Source organism: Typopeltis vanoorti, chromosome 25, assembly GCF_054136105.1.
Source record: "Typopeltis vanoorti isolate ZY-2024b chromosome 25, IOZ_Tvanoo_1.0, whole genome shotgun sequence".
Lineage (NCBI taxonomy): Eukaryota > Metazoa > Arthropoda > Arachnida > Uropygi > Thelyphonidae > Typopeltis > Typopeltis vanoorti.
Genome location: NC_143573.1, coordinates 63,686,943 through 63,701,686, shown reverse-complemented (window position 1 = coordinate 63,701,686; position 14,744 = coordinate 63,686,943). Strand labels below are relative to the sequence as shown.

Sequence of the window (14,744 nt, the reverse complement as noted above, 5' to 3'; positions counted from 1 at the left end):
ATATATTATGGATATTAATTTCTTGATTTTATTTTCTTAGAGCAGGAAATTAAAATTAAGTTGTTATATAAAATTGATTTATAACATAACAAAGTAGGAATTATATCAACTAAATAAGTTGCTCCTCTTCTTGGTTTGAAATATGTCAACTTTATTCCCCCCCCCCACCTCGTTTTAGATGACATTTTTTTTTTTTAATTTCTGTTTCTCCAATGGCTTTTATAAGGCATCCACTGCTTGCGAATATTGTCTGCATATTTGTGATTACTTTAGTAATGATATACCCTATTGCTGTGATGGTCGTATATACAGATCGCCTATTTCGTTCTTGACTACGTAATGTATGAATACAAATAGAACCTATTGGGTGTGATGCATGTTTTCACTATAACATCACTCAAAACTATGGATTTCTATTTTTTGGCTCTCTTAGGCGTAAAACAGCATCAATACAAGAGTAACTGTAGGAATTCGAAATCCTTCAATTAATTGTTTCATGCGAAACAATTAATTGAAGCAGAGACCAATTGTTACATTTCGAAAATGAAATTCAACAATTACTTGCTAAACAAAACAAAATAAACGAAAAGAAAGTAAGTATTTTTAAACACGCTTAGAAACAATTGCCGTTTTCATTGACTTGAATATATTGCATATTTCTGGTGTAATTTATTTCCATAATTGAAAAAAAAAAGTATACCGCTCTTCATAAAAGATATGATTTAGGGCTTTAACAGGGAACAGCCCATGAAGGCGCGCGGCAAAAGAACTAGCAGATGAGAACCTGCATTTTTCCAACCCTCATTCATTACCGCATGATTAGGGGGAACTGCATTCCATTATTTGGGCATCGCACGGGATATCGGAAGGAGATGCGGCGGGGTGTTCACGAAATATCGAAATATTTAAATAAGAATATTTCTATGAAGAAAGCCGCCTTTATATTCCCGAATGTAGGGATCAATATATTTTCGGATAAGGATCTTTATCTTAACAAGGGCTGTGGAGGCTCGTATCAGAGAAAAATAACGTTTGTGCTCTGATATATATCAGAATATTTCTCGTTTTCAGCTCTATTTGTTTTCAGTATTTTAGCTCAATTTTGTTTTGCAGTGTTACTTATAAATTAATGTATGAGTCACGAATGCTAGCTAATTTGGCTAATAAGAAAATACCCAATATATAAATGTGTCTTGTCATTGAGCTTTATGTATGTCCTTATTTTTTAGCCTCATTGCAAGTAATAATTTGGAAAATTATAACAATTTATATGAAACTATTTGGTATCCTATAAATGCTAATTTTTAATATATGTTAATTATTAAATATCCAAGAATATTTTTTTTTAGAAAAATTATTCAATATTGTAATATAATTTATTCATAAATTTACTTAAATTAATTCCTAAAGCAGTTACATTAGTTCATCACATCCCAACGATTTGGTTCAACAAGCTGCAGCATACGAGCCAACGGACATATTTAAATATAGAAGACCAAAAACTATATTAGCCTCCTATAGCGATACATAATCTCCATGCCCATTCAGGGCGAGCAAACTGCTCGTAAATTTTACCCTCACTGTAACCACGACAGATAGCGGGGAATATGAAAAGCATTGTGCTTCACCCTTAAAGAATAAATGTCAATTGTCAATTGTCAATTACATTAGTTCACGGATTAGGCTTTAGACAAGCCTAGAGTCCTTTTTAGGACTTCCAGGGTAACAAATGGCAATGCTGTAGCCAATGAAGTTTTAACTGAGGCTGGCTATTGCCGTTACCCAGCCATGACTAGAGCTTTTTAGCTCAATAACACTCCATCCACACAGATTTTATTCATTCAGATGACGGGATAAAGAGTCAAGGACTCAGTCCATCGCCCAGTTCTTTTAAGAACATTAGTTCGCTCCCCGTGTGGTTGCCGGGATAAGAATAGCACCAATGTAGCTCATCGTACGAGGCGACTAAAATTGGTGCCCAGGGAGGGTAATGGATGGCAATGCTGTAGCCAATGAAGTTCTAACTGAGGCTCGGCTATTGCTGTTACCCTCTTGCCATGATCAGAGCTTTATAGCTCAATAATACCTTATCCTTACACTGTCCTCTACAGACAACGGGGAATATGAAAAGGCAATCTTGTTTCGCCCCTTTAAGTCAGTCCTTATATAGACTAGATTAGTCTGTGTATCGTTGGCATATGCGTCCTGAATAAACGAAGTTACTGGCATAAATAGGATAATATTAAAACCTAAACAGTCATGGATTCGAATCGTTCAGCATGGATGTTTGTAGTTCTTCAAAGGCTGCAGGTTTATAAGCTTATTACTGAGGACATGTCATAACACGAATATAAAGGCTATTAAATAGCCGATGATTGGTACACCAGTTCGACAAATGATGGTATTCTTATTGAGATCCGAACAGATCGCAATGATAACAGCTCCCTCTGGTGGACAACTATTATGTTTGGGAAAATATTAGAAAACCAAGTCTTTAATTATGTGAAGATCGTGTTAGGAGGCAAGATTATAGGGAAGATAAAGATGATGGTGGCCTAAGAGGATGCGGCTTTGGTACCATATCTATAAACTGGTAATCACAGCCATCTGGCAATCCATTGCTGCCGATATTTGTCTACGCTGAATGCAAATTTTCATATGAATGGATATCTACTTGCACTGTGTGCCGAGGTTTATTTTATATATGAACAGGATATAGAAGATTATTTACCATTTTCTTTTCACGTATTTGCATAGCGATCCTAGGAAATCGGGAGGAGAGCTACTAGATGCATCGCGCTATTAAAAACTCAATTTTACTTCGGTAAAAAGAGATCGATTCCACACTCTTCGTTCCTTTGAATCACTCTATAGGAATTCGCTAATGCAAACACCGTTTTCTCCCTAATCTTAATTCAAATTTAATCCTATTCCGACGCTTAAGTGTCTCCGTAGGAATAAAAAAAAAAAAAAAAGAAGAAGAAGGAGGAAAGGGCAAAGAAAGAAAGATAAGAACCATAATAATAAATCGAACTGTGCCCGAAAAAAAAAAAAAAAAAAAAAAAAAAAGAAATCTCACGCACGCACACACAACACACACGCGTGACCACAACCCAAACAACACCGATATCGGTTTCACCGTGTCACGCCCTCACTGGCTCCTCGTTACATTCTCCACCAAGAATAAACGTCGAAAGTAAGTGGGAAGCTGAAAAGCTCAGACAGCGCCCGTACGCAACGAGAGGATGGGCACGACGATCACAATTCGTCCGAGCGACGGAAGATGCTGGCCAATAGGCAGCCCCGCTTCCAGAAGCCCATACATTCATGTGGCTGCCATAGAAGGGAGCCTGACCGAGTTATAGCGTGCTCATGTGTTCTTGGTGCGCGCATTACAAAACCATTTCCCGACTTCTCTATGTTTTGTATAATTCATAACTCGCGCCCGCTAGCTGCACCCGGACAGATACCTACAAGTCAAGTGTGCAGACTATCACCTTGACAAAAAAAAAAAAAAGAGGTCTCGCGGTTAGGCTTAGCCGATGTTCCGAAGTGCACGAGCCAAATGATGTACCCGAACATCCTGGCCCAGTCCCCGGTGTATCCTACCTTCCTCCGGTGTCCCGTAGCACCAACCCCAGTTCCGGCCAGCGTCCCTCCACCGACACCCCTCTCTCCAGCCGCCAGCCCGCCCAGCAACAATTCCTTCTACGTGGAGAACCTGCTCCGGGATCGAGTGTCAGCTGCGGCGGCGGCGGCGGCGGTCGGAGCGACGGGAACCTTGCTTGCCAGGCCAGTTCCCATTTCCGCCGTTAGTGTGGCTGACCCGTCGTGTACAAACTGCACCACGTGCACGTCGTGTAGTCCGATCCCGACAGTCAACAGCGGGAACCACATCGCCAAACTCGGAGAGGTCGTCTCGACGAAGCATGCAAGGAACGGTACGTCGGAAAACGTTGGTGGGACGCCCTACCTGAAGTTTGGGGTCAGTGCTATCCTAGGGAACTCTAGAGACAAGATGATGTCCGTGAAAGCTGCAGCAGCAACAGGTAAGATGGGGATGGTTCGATGAGGGATTCGGGATGCTCGCTTTGTTAGTGTGTTTAGTCTGCATATTGCAATTAATAGAGAATTTCTGGTAATGAACATCAACTCTTTCTAGAACAGGTGCATTATTGATTATGTGTAAAATAATAATCAAAAACTTTTCAGTTACTTACACATTTAATTATGGTAAACATGTCATTCATTTAAAACAGTAATTTGCAGTTAGAAGTAATTTCTTGATCCCGTTTAATCCATTTATTTAAATGGAGAATCCAATAGTCCAATAAATAAATGGAAAATTCATTTTAATGCAAGATATTTAGTTTAAAAAAAATCTAAACATAGTTCATTCTAAATAAAACCAAAATTAACCACACTGGAGATTCAGCAATTAGCATTGTTGATCAAACGTAACAATTTATTAAACTGTTGTGAATAATAGGAACATTCTTGACAACAATAAGGTCTTTTGACTTCTGATTTCAATTAACTGATTGTTAATGCTATGACGGCCATCAACAATGTTCCTATTGTTGACGGCCGTCATAGCATTAACAATCAGTTAGTTGAAATCAGAAGTCAAAAATGTCTTTAGATCTTTACAGCATGAATTTCTTTCCTTTTATTTTTTCCCTATTAAAGCAATACATTTGTTCCATCTAAAAGATCGTAAGCATGAAATCTAACTAATTGAAAACCATAGCATAACAACTCTACACTAATCACGGCATTCGCCATCTGTATGTTAAATTCCATTTATCCACCACTTCAATTAAACTGTCACCATTGAATCCAGTTTGACTTATTCGTCCGGATCTAAATATATCTCACCCAAAACTTTACCCTGGCATGTAATAGAAGTGTAATTAATATATAACCATTCTAATGATGACGATTGCAAACAGAGGAATATTCATTTCCATTTGATTCAATTATAGTAATGTATGCACTGGGGTGGAAATGAGTATTGCGTCTGCATCTGATGGGAAAATCCTGCTTGGCCAAAATCGAGGTGTGATTATTACAAGGATATAAATTAGTAATGTTTGATTAACACGATCTCCAATAATTTGAGGACTGGAATGAAGGGCGGCCTTATATGAGGATAATAATCAGCAAATTAATTAAACTCATTCAGATAAAGAAAATTGTTAGCACGTCAATTGATGTTCCCAATTTCTCTTAAAGAAGTTATCTGAAGTATGTTAAGAATTGTTTGCTAATAGATTCTTCAATAGTTTGGATCATTGGAAAATACGATTGTATAAGTTTCAGTAGCTTACTGAGAGAATTTACACATGTGAGAAATTATATTGTCAAGCAATCTAATAGTAACAACAATTTGTTAACAACAATGCGACTTCAACAATTAAGAAGCTAACTCCAAACAATTCATCACGATATACTGATGTATATTGCCATGTATATTATCTAATGTCAGCCATAGCAATCCACAGAAATATCTTTATCTTTTTTTTTTGTCTTTTAAAAGACAAAGACCTGTATATGCAGAGAAACTAAAGCATTCATGAGAAGTCGCTTAACCCGTTTTTCAAGACTGATCAGAATTTGAAATTAGTTCTAATTAAAAATATTTAAAGAAATTATACTGTAAATCACTCGATTCCAGGGATGAGAATACATCTTGGATAATTCGTTATAATGCGTGCTTTAATTCTTATTTTCATTCTATCGGCAGTTCTTAAAATTACTCCGATTTTTATGGGAAAATCACAGTTCTCATTATTTGACGGAAGTTATTCTAACAGAAAATTTAATCATCTCTTAACATCGCTAAAATATTTAATAAATTAAAAACAACATAATGTGGTTATCCTACGTTGCCTTCAACTCTATTCAAGTGACAGAACGAAGTACTTGGAACAGTGACAATAGAATCTTGTCAACTTAAAAACGAATTACGAACCGTATTACATAAAATAAATCTTATGCTAGTTTTTTTTTTCCTTTCGGATGACGTAACTTAGTGTACGCAAGGCTTTCCTCTGCATCTGTAACTTAACGAATGTTCACTTTCACACTGTGCCTCAGTTGTATCGGACCTGTTTTAACATCATTTATTATCGGGCAGGTTTTACCGCTAAGTTTATTCAGCAGTTAACTTGAAACACTTTTGCTCGGATAAATCATTTATTTTAGTCCTTCTCCAATGCAGACCACTATCGTCATTTTTATTTCAGTATGTCTTAATCACTTAATCACTTAAATCATAAATAAATATTCAAAAATAAAGATACAAAATAAAAAATAACGAAGAACCAATTATTTTTATACAAAAAACTGTTCTACAGTTTTTAAGAATTAGATTATTACAAAATAATTTTGAAATTAAAAGCACACCAAAAATTTAATCCTAGCAAAACGAATTAAAAGTTTCATTCATTCTGTAGTTCACAATAAAGGATCGAAGTGAGGAGTAGAGATCCAGTACCCTTGGAGGGTAATGGATGGCAATGCCGTAGCCAGAGAAGTTCTAACCGAGGCTCGGCTATTGCTGTTACCCTCCTGCCATGATCAGAGCTTTAATAGCTCAATAACACCTTATCCATACACTGTCCTCTACAGATAACGGGGAAGATGAAAAGCATTCTTGCTTCGCCCCTTTAAGCCAGTCCTTATAAGGATAAGTTCACAATCAAGCTTTGAATATTATAAAAATATCAAAGTCTTTCATGTTCGGTATTTTATGCATGCACATGTATTTATACATAAAACATTTCTCAAGATTACATAAGAAATGCAATATGCTCCTCCAGAAATTCACTTCTGTCTGTTAACCGTAAAATAAAACGTACCGTAAAATAACTGAATCAAGAAAGCATACGATACATATTACAAATAATAAAGTAATATAACTGTTCTACAAACAAGTAAATAGTATTTTCCTCACTCATTGAAATTTTTTTTCTCCAGAAAGTATATCTAATAAAATTATAAGTGTCTGCATGCTGTTAAGTAACCCATGCAAGTTTTCACGGAACTCCTAGGGTTCCTTGGAATACAGTTTAAGAAATACTGTCCTGAAATCTTTCGTGCGCGGGATTAATCCACAGAAAACTTTTTTTCCATTTCAGATTTAAGCTGAAAATAGCTGCTCTAATCTACTCGGTCATTTCATACAAATAGAAAATTTCCTCATTCATTTTCTTCAAGTTATTTTTAAATTACAGTAATTATTTGTAGCAAAATATTAAAGCAACTACCACTATATATATGTAACGAATTGTTACTGTAATAATGTTAATTATTACATTTGCCATTGTAGCTTGTTGCGAATGATAACAATTATCTATCAACCATCCAACAATTAACATTATATCGCTATACAATCCTTTTGTTAACAATCACATTTAATGAAAGTGATTGTTAATAAAATCGTTTTTTCTCTTGGTATTTGTTCATCCTGTACTACTCAATTATATGTTTGGCACACGTTCTCCAGAACGTTTATTATTATTTCTTAATGTGACGTACTTTGAGAAACAACTTTTATTAACCAGTATAAACCTGTTAATTGTATCAATTGAACAGATGCTCACAATTATCAGTTTGAAGTATGAATTCCCGTAAGTCGCATTCTTTTTGTGAATCGGACATGCTCATCATTTAAAGCGAACTTATCTTACTGATGTAAGATAAGTTCGGTAATTAATTTAGTTCAAAGTATTGCGATATCTTAATTACTGTACTTAATATTGGATTTGGACCAATTTTTATAACGACATTTTTTCTAATCCTTTCGACTTTCGTTACATAGCAAACTTGGAATGTATTTCTGAGCTCTGCTTCTGATAAATCAACGCGAGTGAGAAGGCTATTGCCAAATTCGGTTTCTTTATCAGTGATGAGAAATTTAATGACAGTACATCCCCTACTGTGTTCATGAATAGCTCGCCACCACTGCCACGAGCGGAAATAAAAACATATCCGATTGACGCTGACAAGCTCATAAATGATTAAACCATGTCACTGTTCAATTTTTCTCCTGTGAATATCTCGCACTTTCCTCATCCTTTCATTAATAGTTCATTCTTTACTGACAGTTTGTTTCAAAATATCTCACATATTGAACAAATTAAAGGATCGTAAAGTTTTTCGTCAAGTTATACCAACAGAACTGGTAACTGATTGATATCGTGAATCATTTTTATTATACAAAAATCTTGGAATAGCTTCGAAAACTTACCGAATATTTCAATTTGGTTTTATAACCTTTAAGATTTTCGATCCTGGTTCTAGCTGCTAGTTAACCAGCATCAAAACTAGAAATATTGTCGCAACTTTTTAACAGTTATTAACATTACTGATTGTATGCGTCTCTACATCTACAGTTTCGCAAAATAATTAACTGTCGCTTCAGGTGTACATTACCTGAGAATGTGGATCCAACAGTTTCAATGTTGAGGTTATTTTGCCGAGTAAACTGATGTACAAAGCGTGGTGTCCGCTTTCAAAACAAAAATCATTAATGAACTCGAGTGTTCCCTTGTGTAGGCTTTTTTTTTTTTTTGCCGTTGTAGTGAACTTATGAGATTTTTTTTCTGACAGACTTGTTAATGAATTAATTGTATTAACGTAACAACAATGTTGTAATTAGGCATTTCAATTCTTTGCATCGAAAAAGCAATCAAGACCACATAATACTTCATTTATGTGAAATACGTAATCTAATTACATGACATCGTGTAAATATAAAAAAATAATAATAAAATTTATAAAAAAGTTTTATTTTAAAAATTATAAGTCAATTCACCTTTCTGGAGATCAACAAACAGTTTATATAAATAATTATTTTTAGCTAATAAACTTTTCATTTTTATATAACTGAAAATAGTCCCTTTAAAAACACCACAGAAACATATATAAAAGTTTAAAAATCTGTTATATTAATATTAAACGTCTAAAGAAATAATATATTATTAATATTAAATATAATTATTTATGAAATAATTTATTTTCAAATGTATTATTAAAGATAAAGATATTTATTAATATACACCTTTATTTATTACTAATAAACATAAAATAAATATTTCCTTAATGTTCATCTTAAGGATGCGAAATAACGTAATATATTATATTATAATATTATATATACTTACAAATTGTAAAAATGTTTGCGTTAACTTCAATTTGTAGTTTTTTTCGTTTAAATACTCTGGTTCCGTAGAGAATCATTTGGTTAGTTACACTCTTAGATAATTAAATATGTCGAATTGGACCGATGCTGTTTTATTATTAAAGATGACTCAGGTAACGCCACCTGTTTTTATAATGATCAATTCGTGTGTCTTCTTCAATATTGGTTCAACAGAGGAAACACTATCATAAGTCTACTCTAACCAAATTATTTAATCATATGCTATGCAGCTTTAAACATGTCTTATGTAATTTTTAAATGTAACATATAATAAACAAAGAACGTTGCGATTTCGATAAGTATTTTTATACCGAAATAATTTCATCGTCAACATTAATTTTAAAAAAATTATAAAGTAATAAATTATTACTTATGACTAATTTATTAATAACTGCAGTAAACGTTTTGTATATATAACGAAGTAGGTTGTGGAGTTATTTTAATATTAGTTATCCATTTTCAGTGTTCATATAAGAAGTATTTAATATTTTTTATAAGGAAATAAGACCATAAACCTCTCATAAGATGAGAATTATTGCAATGAAAACCACTACCACGATTTTATGCGTTCCAGTTACTGTAAAGAGATTTACTTTACATGTGCTATCAGCTAATGGGCAAAACTGATCATTTATCCCAAAAGTTCAGGTTTTTATTGAATGCGACATCACTGACCAGAATTAGGATTCAAACTATACTGAAGATGTTACCTTGCTGCTCTTATAATGTGAATGAAGGAGTGGCCTATTTGCATTGAAGTGGAAGTCAATGCAGTGTAAACACCAACTATTATCGTTATTGTATAACCTGTTTTTTTGAACTCAACTCTTTTGAAGAAAACATGATAACTTATCGGCTATTCTCATAATGCATATCAAGACACCTCGCTGAGGCAAGAGTAGTCAAAAAAAAAAAAAAGTAAATAAGGAATTAGAAAAGTCGGCTCGAACAACTTAAAGAAACCCAAGTCCCTTGACCGTTAGCTATCGGCACGCTCAACCGCATTCGCGTTAGTGCAACTCGCGTCAAGAGGGGGCAAAACCTTGAGGGCAAAAGTGAATGGTGCCGGCCGGTTGTAAGATGGATATCTCCGTACAGGTGTGAGATGAATATCTTTGACGTATACATATATAATATATAATTTTAAACTATTTTAAGATGTGCGTTTTATTATTTTTTGTTTCTGATAGTTTTTTGGAAAATTTCAACAAGCAGTGCGGTCGTCTGTCATAACCCTTCAGGGCTGCATGTAGCACGAGGGTTACAAGTTGTGCATCCCTACCTTGAAGATTAAGAGGAAGTAATTATTATCATTTTCGAAATAATGAAAAGTCGCATGCATTCGGCCTTGAATGCCTTTTCACACGTCGTAATTGCAATGTATATTGCAGATTATTCTGCAAGCAACGACATTTGGTGAAACTTATACTAGATTTAGCATGGATTGGCTTTTCAAAGTCTGAAAAGACACAACTTATTTGTGTCTCTTACTAACCATTTAAATGCATTCACGTGGGAGTAGCACCGCCTATGCATTTTTATGGTTGAGTTTAATTAACCGACTAGCTCAAATGCCAGAAGCATTACCACTCTCTCAATTTAATTGCACCCTGAGGCTAACAATTTTTAAACTTACGCAAAGCAAATGGAAAAGCAAATTGTAATTTGTTGAAACTCGGAGTGAATATTCAGATGAATTATTTAATTTCTGCTTGACGCTAAAAGTTTTCTCCAAACTGTTAATTTTTTTTTAATGTAATCACATACATACTAGATATGATGCCCTCTAGTGGTCAAGCTAAAAATATCACTTTTCGCTTAAATACAGAATATTTGAGAGACTCGTATCCCTTTTGCTAGTTCAGTAAAATTTCAAACAGAATCTCACCGTTGTATTTGAAATGAATCAATATAGGGGATAGAAAAGAAAAATATTTCTTAGTATTATAGTTATTTTTTTCTTTTCTATTCCATATACTAATTCATTATTAACAGTCAGAATAATTACTGTACTATTGAACAATCTAAAGACAATTAAATATGAAAAAGATTGAGTCCAAATCGTACCTGAATAGAAAAAAGAATATTAGTCGACAATAGAAGAATGAAACAATGCGTTTTCATTTGGCTACTGTTTTAGTCAGCTAGCGAACTTGACCAGTCACTGTTGCTCAAGAATCCTGCCTGCATATGTGTTCCCACAGGAAGTACAAGAGCGCTGAACGTCCTATAAAGAAAGTTGCATCACTAAAAGCGTTCTACACGTTCCAATCAATAATCTAAAAGCATTTTTCCCTCACTAAGTGTTTACGAAGTTTTCAAATACAGTTTAATTGCATTCGCTTTAGAGAAATTATTTCGTTACAATTCGTTTTCGTCCAAAACTCGAATTTGAAAAGAGAACTTTTCAAATTCGTATTATTGATAACTTAAGTTACATAATATACATATTATGTATATTTATGTGTAATGCAACCCAGACATGAACTCTGCACACTTTGTCTGCTAATAATCCGCTGCAACCGGATCAAATGGTTTGAGTATATCCGCTCGCAAAGCCACAGCCTGCGGGTCCGAATCTCTCTGCAAGAGAATGAATGTTTGAGATTGTATTTGCGTGCACAAAATACAGACTTTCTAACGATGGGAGAGTTTCTATTTTACACGCCGTGCAAGAACTAGACCTATCGCATTTGGGAGAGGTTTTTATAATGCTCGTGCATCCCTTTCATCAAAAGTGTTTTCTGCCTGTTTGGAACATTGCTCTTCTTAGGACATCGCGTTAGCAATTTCTATAATCTTAATCTTTTTTTCTATTGAAGTGCATGCCAAATTCATCACACCTTTTTCTATCCAAATGGGGTTTACTTCAGTGGGAGGGGGTAGTAAGGGCCAGCTATGACCTTTTTATGTAACAAGGAATAACTACTTTGGGCACATCACTGAAGGACTTCGGCTCGACTGAGTGCGAGTGGTTTAATGTGTCTTGGTTTAGTCATGTATAAAGTGCGCTACCCAAAGCCGGATTGGCCCCCAAGGGGAGTGTGATTTATAGTACGTATATAGATGTATATTTCCGAATAACCTCTGAGATGTTGAAAGCAACGATTATTAAGAATTGTCCATTATCACTATAACCAGTTGGAAATTAGTTCTTGCAAACTAAACTGTCACTATACATTTAAGGAAAAAATCCCCCCCCCAAAAAAAAGGAAAACGCTACACATCGAAACCAGTTGCTTCCCAATGACAATATTCGACCCACACTGTTGTCTTGGCAATACTTTTTGGCCAAGAACAATATAGCTGTGATCACCGATTTTACATACTCTCCAGACGTGTATATCTATAATTCATTCTTATTCTTTAAGATGAATTTGAAGTTCAAAGGAAGACAACATCATTGGATAAAGTACAGATGAAATTTTTTATTAATATGCGAGCAGAATTTCTTTAAAGGGAACAAAAATCTCTAATAAAGTTAAAGCCTATACTTTGTTTTTCAGCCAATTGGAAAACGTTTAGTAGTATTTCGTATCTCATGTGAATTCTATGGGTAGGCTATCATCAGTACTCTTCAATGTACATTCAGGCACTTCAACCACAAAAAAATAAATAAATAAATAAAATAAATTAGGTGTATCAATTGTCACATCTCATGTACGTGGTAAAAATATAAAAGTAGAAAAACGACTGCTGATAAGAAAGCCAAGTAAATTCTTTTGCGGAAAAAAACTTGGAGACCTTTAGAAACAGAGCAATATGTGAAATTGTGGCTAGTTTTTTTTTTAATTTTTTTTTATGCGGCTCTAATTGAAGGTAAATCGAATTCACTTGGAATGAATTGATTTGTGAGACATTCGTTCTTTCATATGTTATGTTTATGATTGTGTCAAAGTAACTAAGGCTATGAGACGATTCATTTTTCGGTTATCTCTGGCGATACGCCTGTTTTGTGGAGAGAAGACACCTGACATTACGACAGGAATATACCTCGCCACCCTCCTATAACTTTAGGCAAAAATCCCTTTGAACAGGTCCTCACGTACTACGATATGAATTAAAAATTAAAATCAAGAATTAAAACCACCAAAGGACGACATTTCAACCTAGTGTATTGGAGAGGTGTCATGTTGGTATGCATGTTGCATACATCATACTCCTAGCGAATGTTTCAATTTTTCTGATGAATAGTTGAATATCTTCGAAACCACTTTTCAACTTAGGAATGGGTTGTTTGTTGGAATTATGGCTCGAAACAATTAAGGCAATGAGACTAGTGGATGATGTCGATCTGTTAACTGCGTGCGTTTTTTCGGTCAGTTCTGACTATTCTATTGAAAAAAAAAAAAAAAAAAAACGAACATTTCTTCCGATGAATTATTTTCATAGTATGTTTAATTCGAAGTTGTGATTCAAAATTAAATACTCAATAACTAGAATCCCCTTATCAATCCTGATTTGAACGCAGATATTCGTTTATCTTTACCAATGAAAGTAATCTTATTTCGAGGCGTATATGAGCTAAAATGCGACCCAATCCTTACGCGCTGAAATAGCATTTGGAAAACTTACAACACCATAAAAAACGGAATTTAATTCTTTACTTTTGGCGTGTTTTTCTTTGTCACTCTAATCCACTAAGAATAGATTATCCAGAAATCCTGCTCTAGAGTCCAAACTCAGAACTTTATCAAGCCATTTCATGCTTCCAATAAACAGAGTATTGGTCACGCACTGGGCAATGAACTTCATCTCTCACTTAAAAATATTCATAAATGTCTACATCACACAGCCCGATTCAAATTCACAGCATGTTGGTTGGAGAGCGGATTCGCTATCGGTTCAGTCAACTAGGACGATAATTTAGTTATTCAGGCTGCTTAGAAAAACAGCGAGTATCACCAGCGAACAGTCTGAAGTTAAAAAGACTGAGTTTGAACGAAAAAAAAAAAACATTAATACCAGTTATGCATATTTATTTTGTCGTTGGTTGTTAATATCCTCACAAGCGAAATATACAAAGTCCGAACGAACATCCGTTGCTACATAACTCTGTTGGTCAAAGACATCTGGAGAAAACATAATATTAAACCCGCAAGCATCCACAAACTTGTGGATGCTATTAAAACTGAATGCCGTGAAACTCATGACGAACTTCAGTTTAAGTTCCAGAGCGACACAAAACTTCACTGGGAGTTTTACTGATGTGCGTTGTACAACGTATACAACTGAGGGCGTTGCTGATCGTTCTGGGATTCTAAAACATTCAAGATTCGTTTTTGGAAGTAAGAAGACAACCGTCAGACTGGAAATGTTCAGGTATGAAAACTATTTTCAATAACTCCAGCAAAACCTACATTTATGTGACATGCTGGGCACTTCTATAATTCTTCTACTTAGGTGAGATTTTGTGAAATATTCAAAATCACCACAGGAGCAGCCAGTATATGTTACAGTATTCGTACTGTAGTATTGAATCAATCCCAAAGATTAGCTAACGGTAACGACGTTAGCTAGGACACATATTGAACGA

General features: G+C 34.7%; 1 protein-coding gene across 1 annotated transcript in view; it reads left to right on the top strand.

The window, feature by feature from the left end:
- The first annotated feature begins 3,568 nt into the window (after positions 1-3,568).
- The window catches only part of LOC150092798 (homeobox protein DBX1-like), a 67,619-nt gene continuing 56,443 nt past the window's right edge, over positions 3,569-14,744 (top strand). Inside the window, exon 1 of the mRNA XM_090414281.1 lies at positions 3,569-4,049. Coding sequence (XP_090270407.1) covers positions 3,569-4,049 — 481 coding nt within the window. The remainder of the gene's footprint in view (positions 4,050-14,744) is intronic.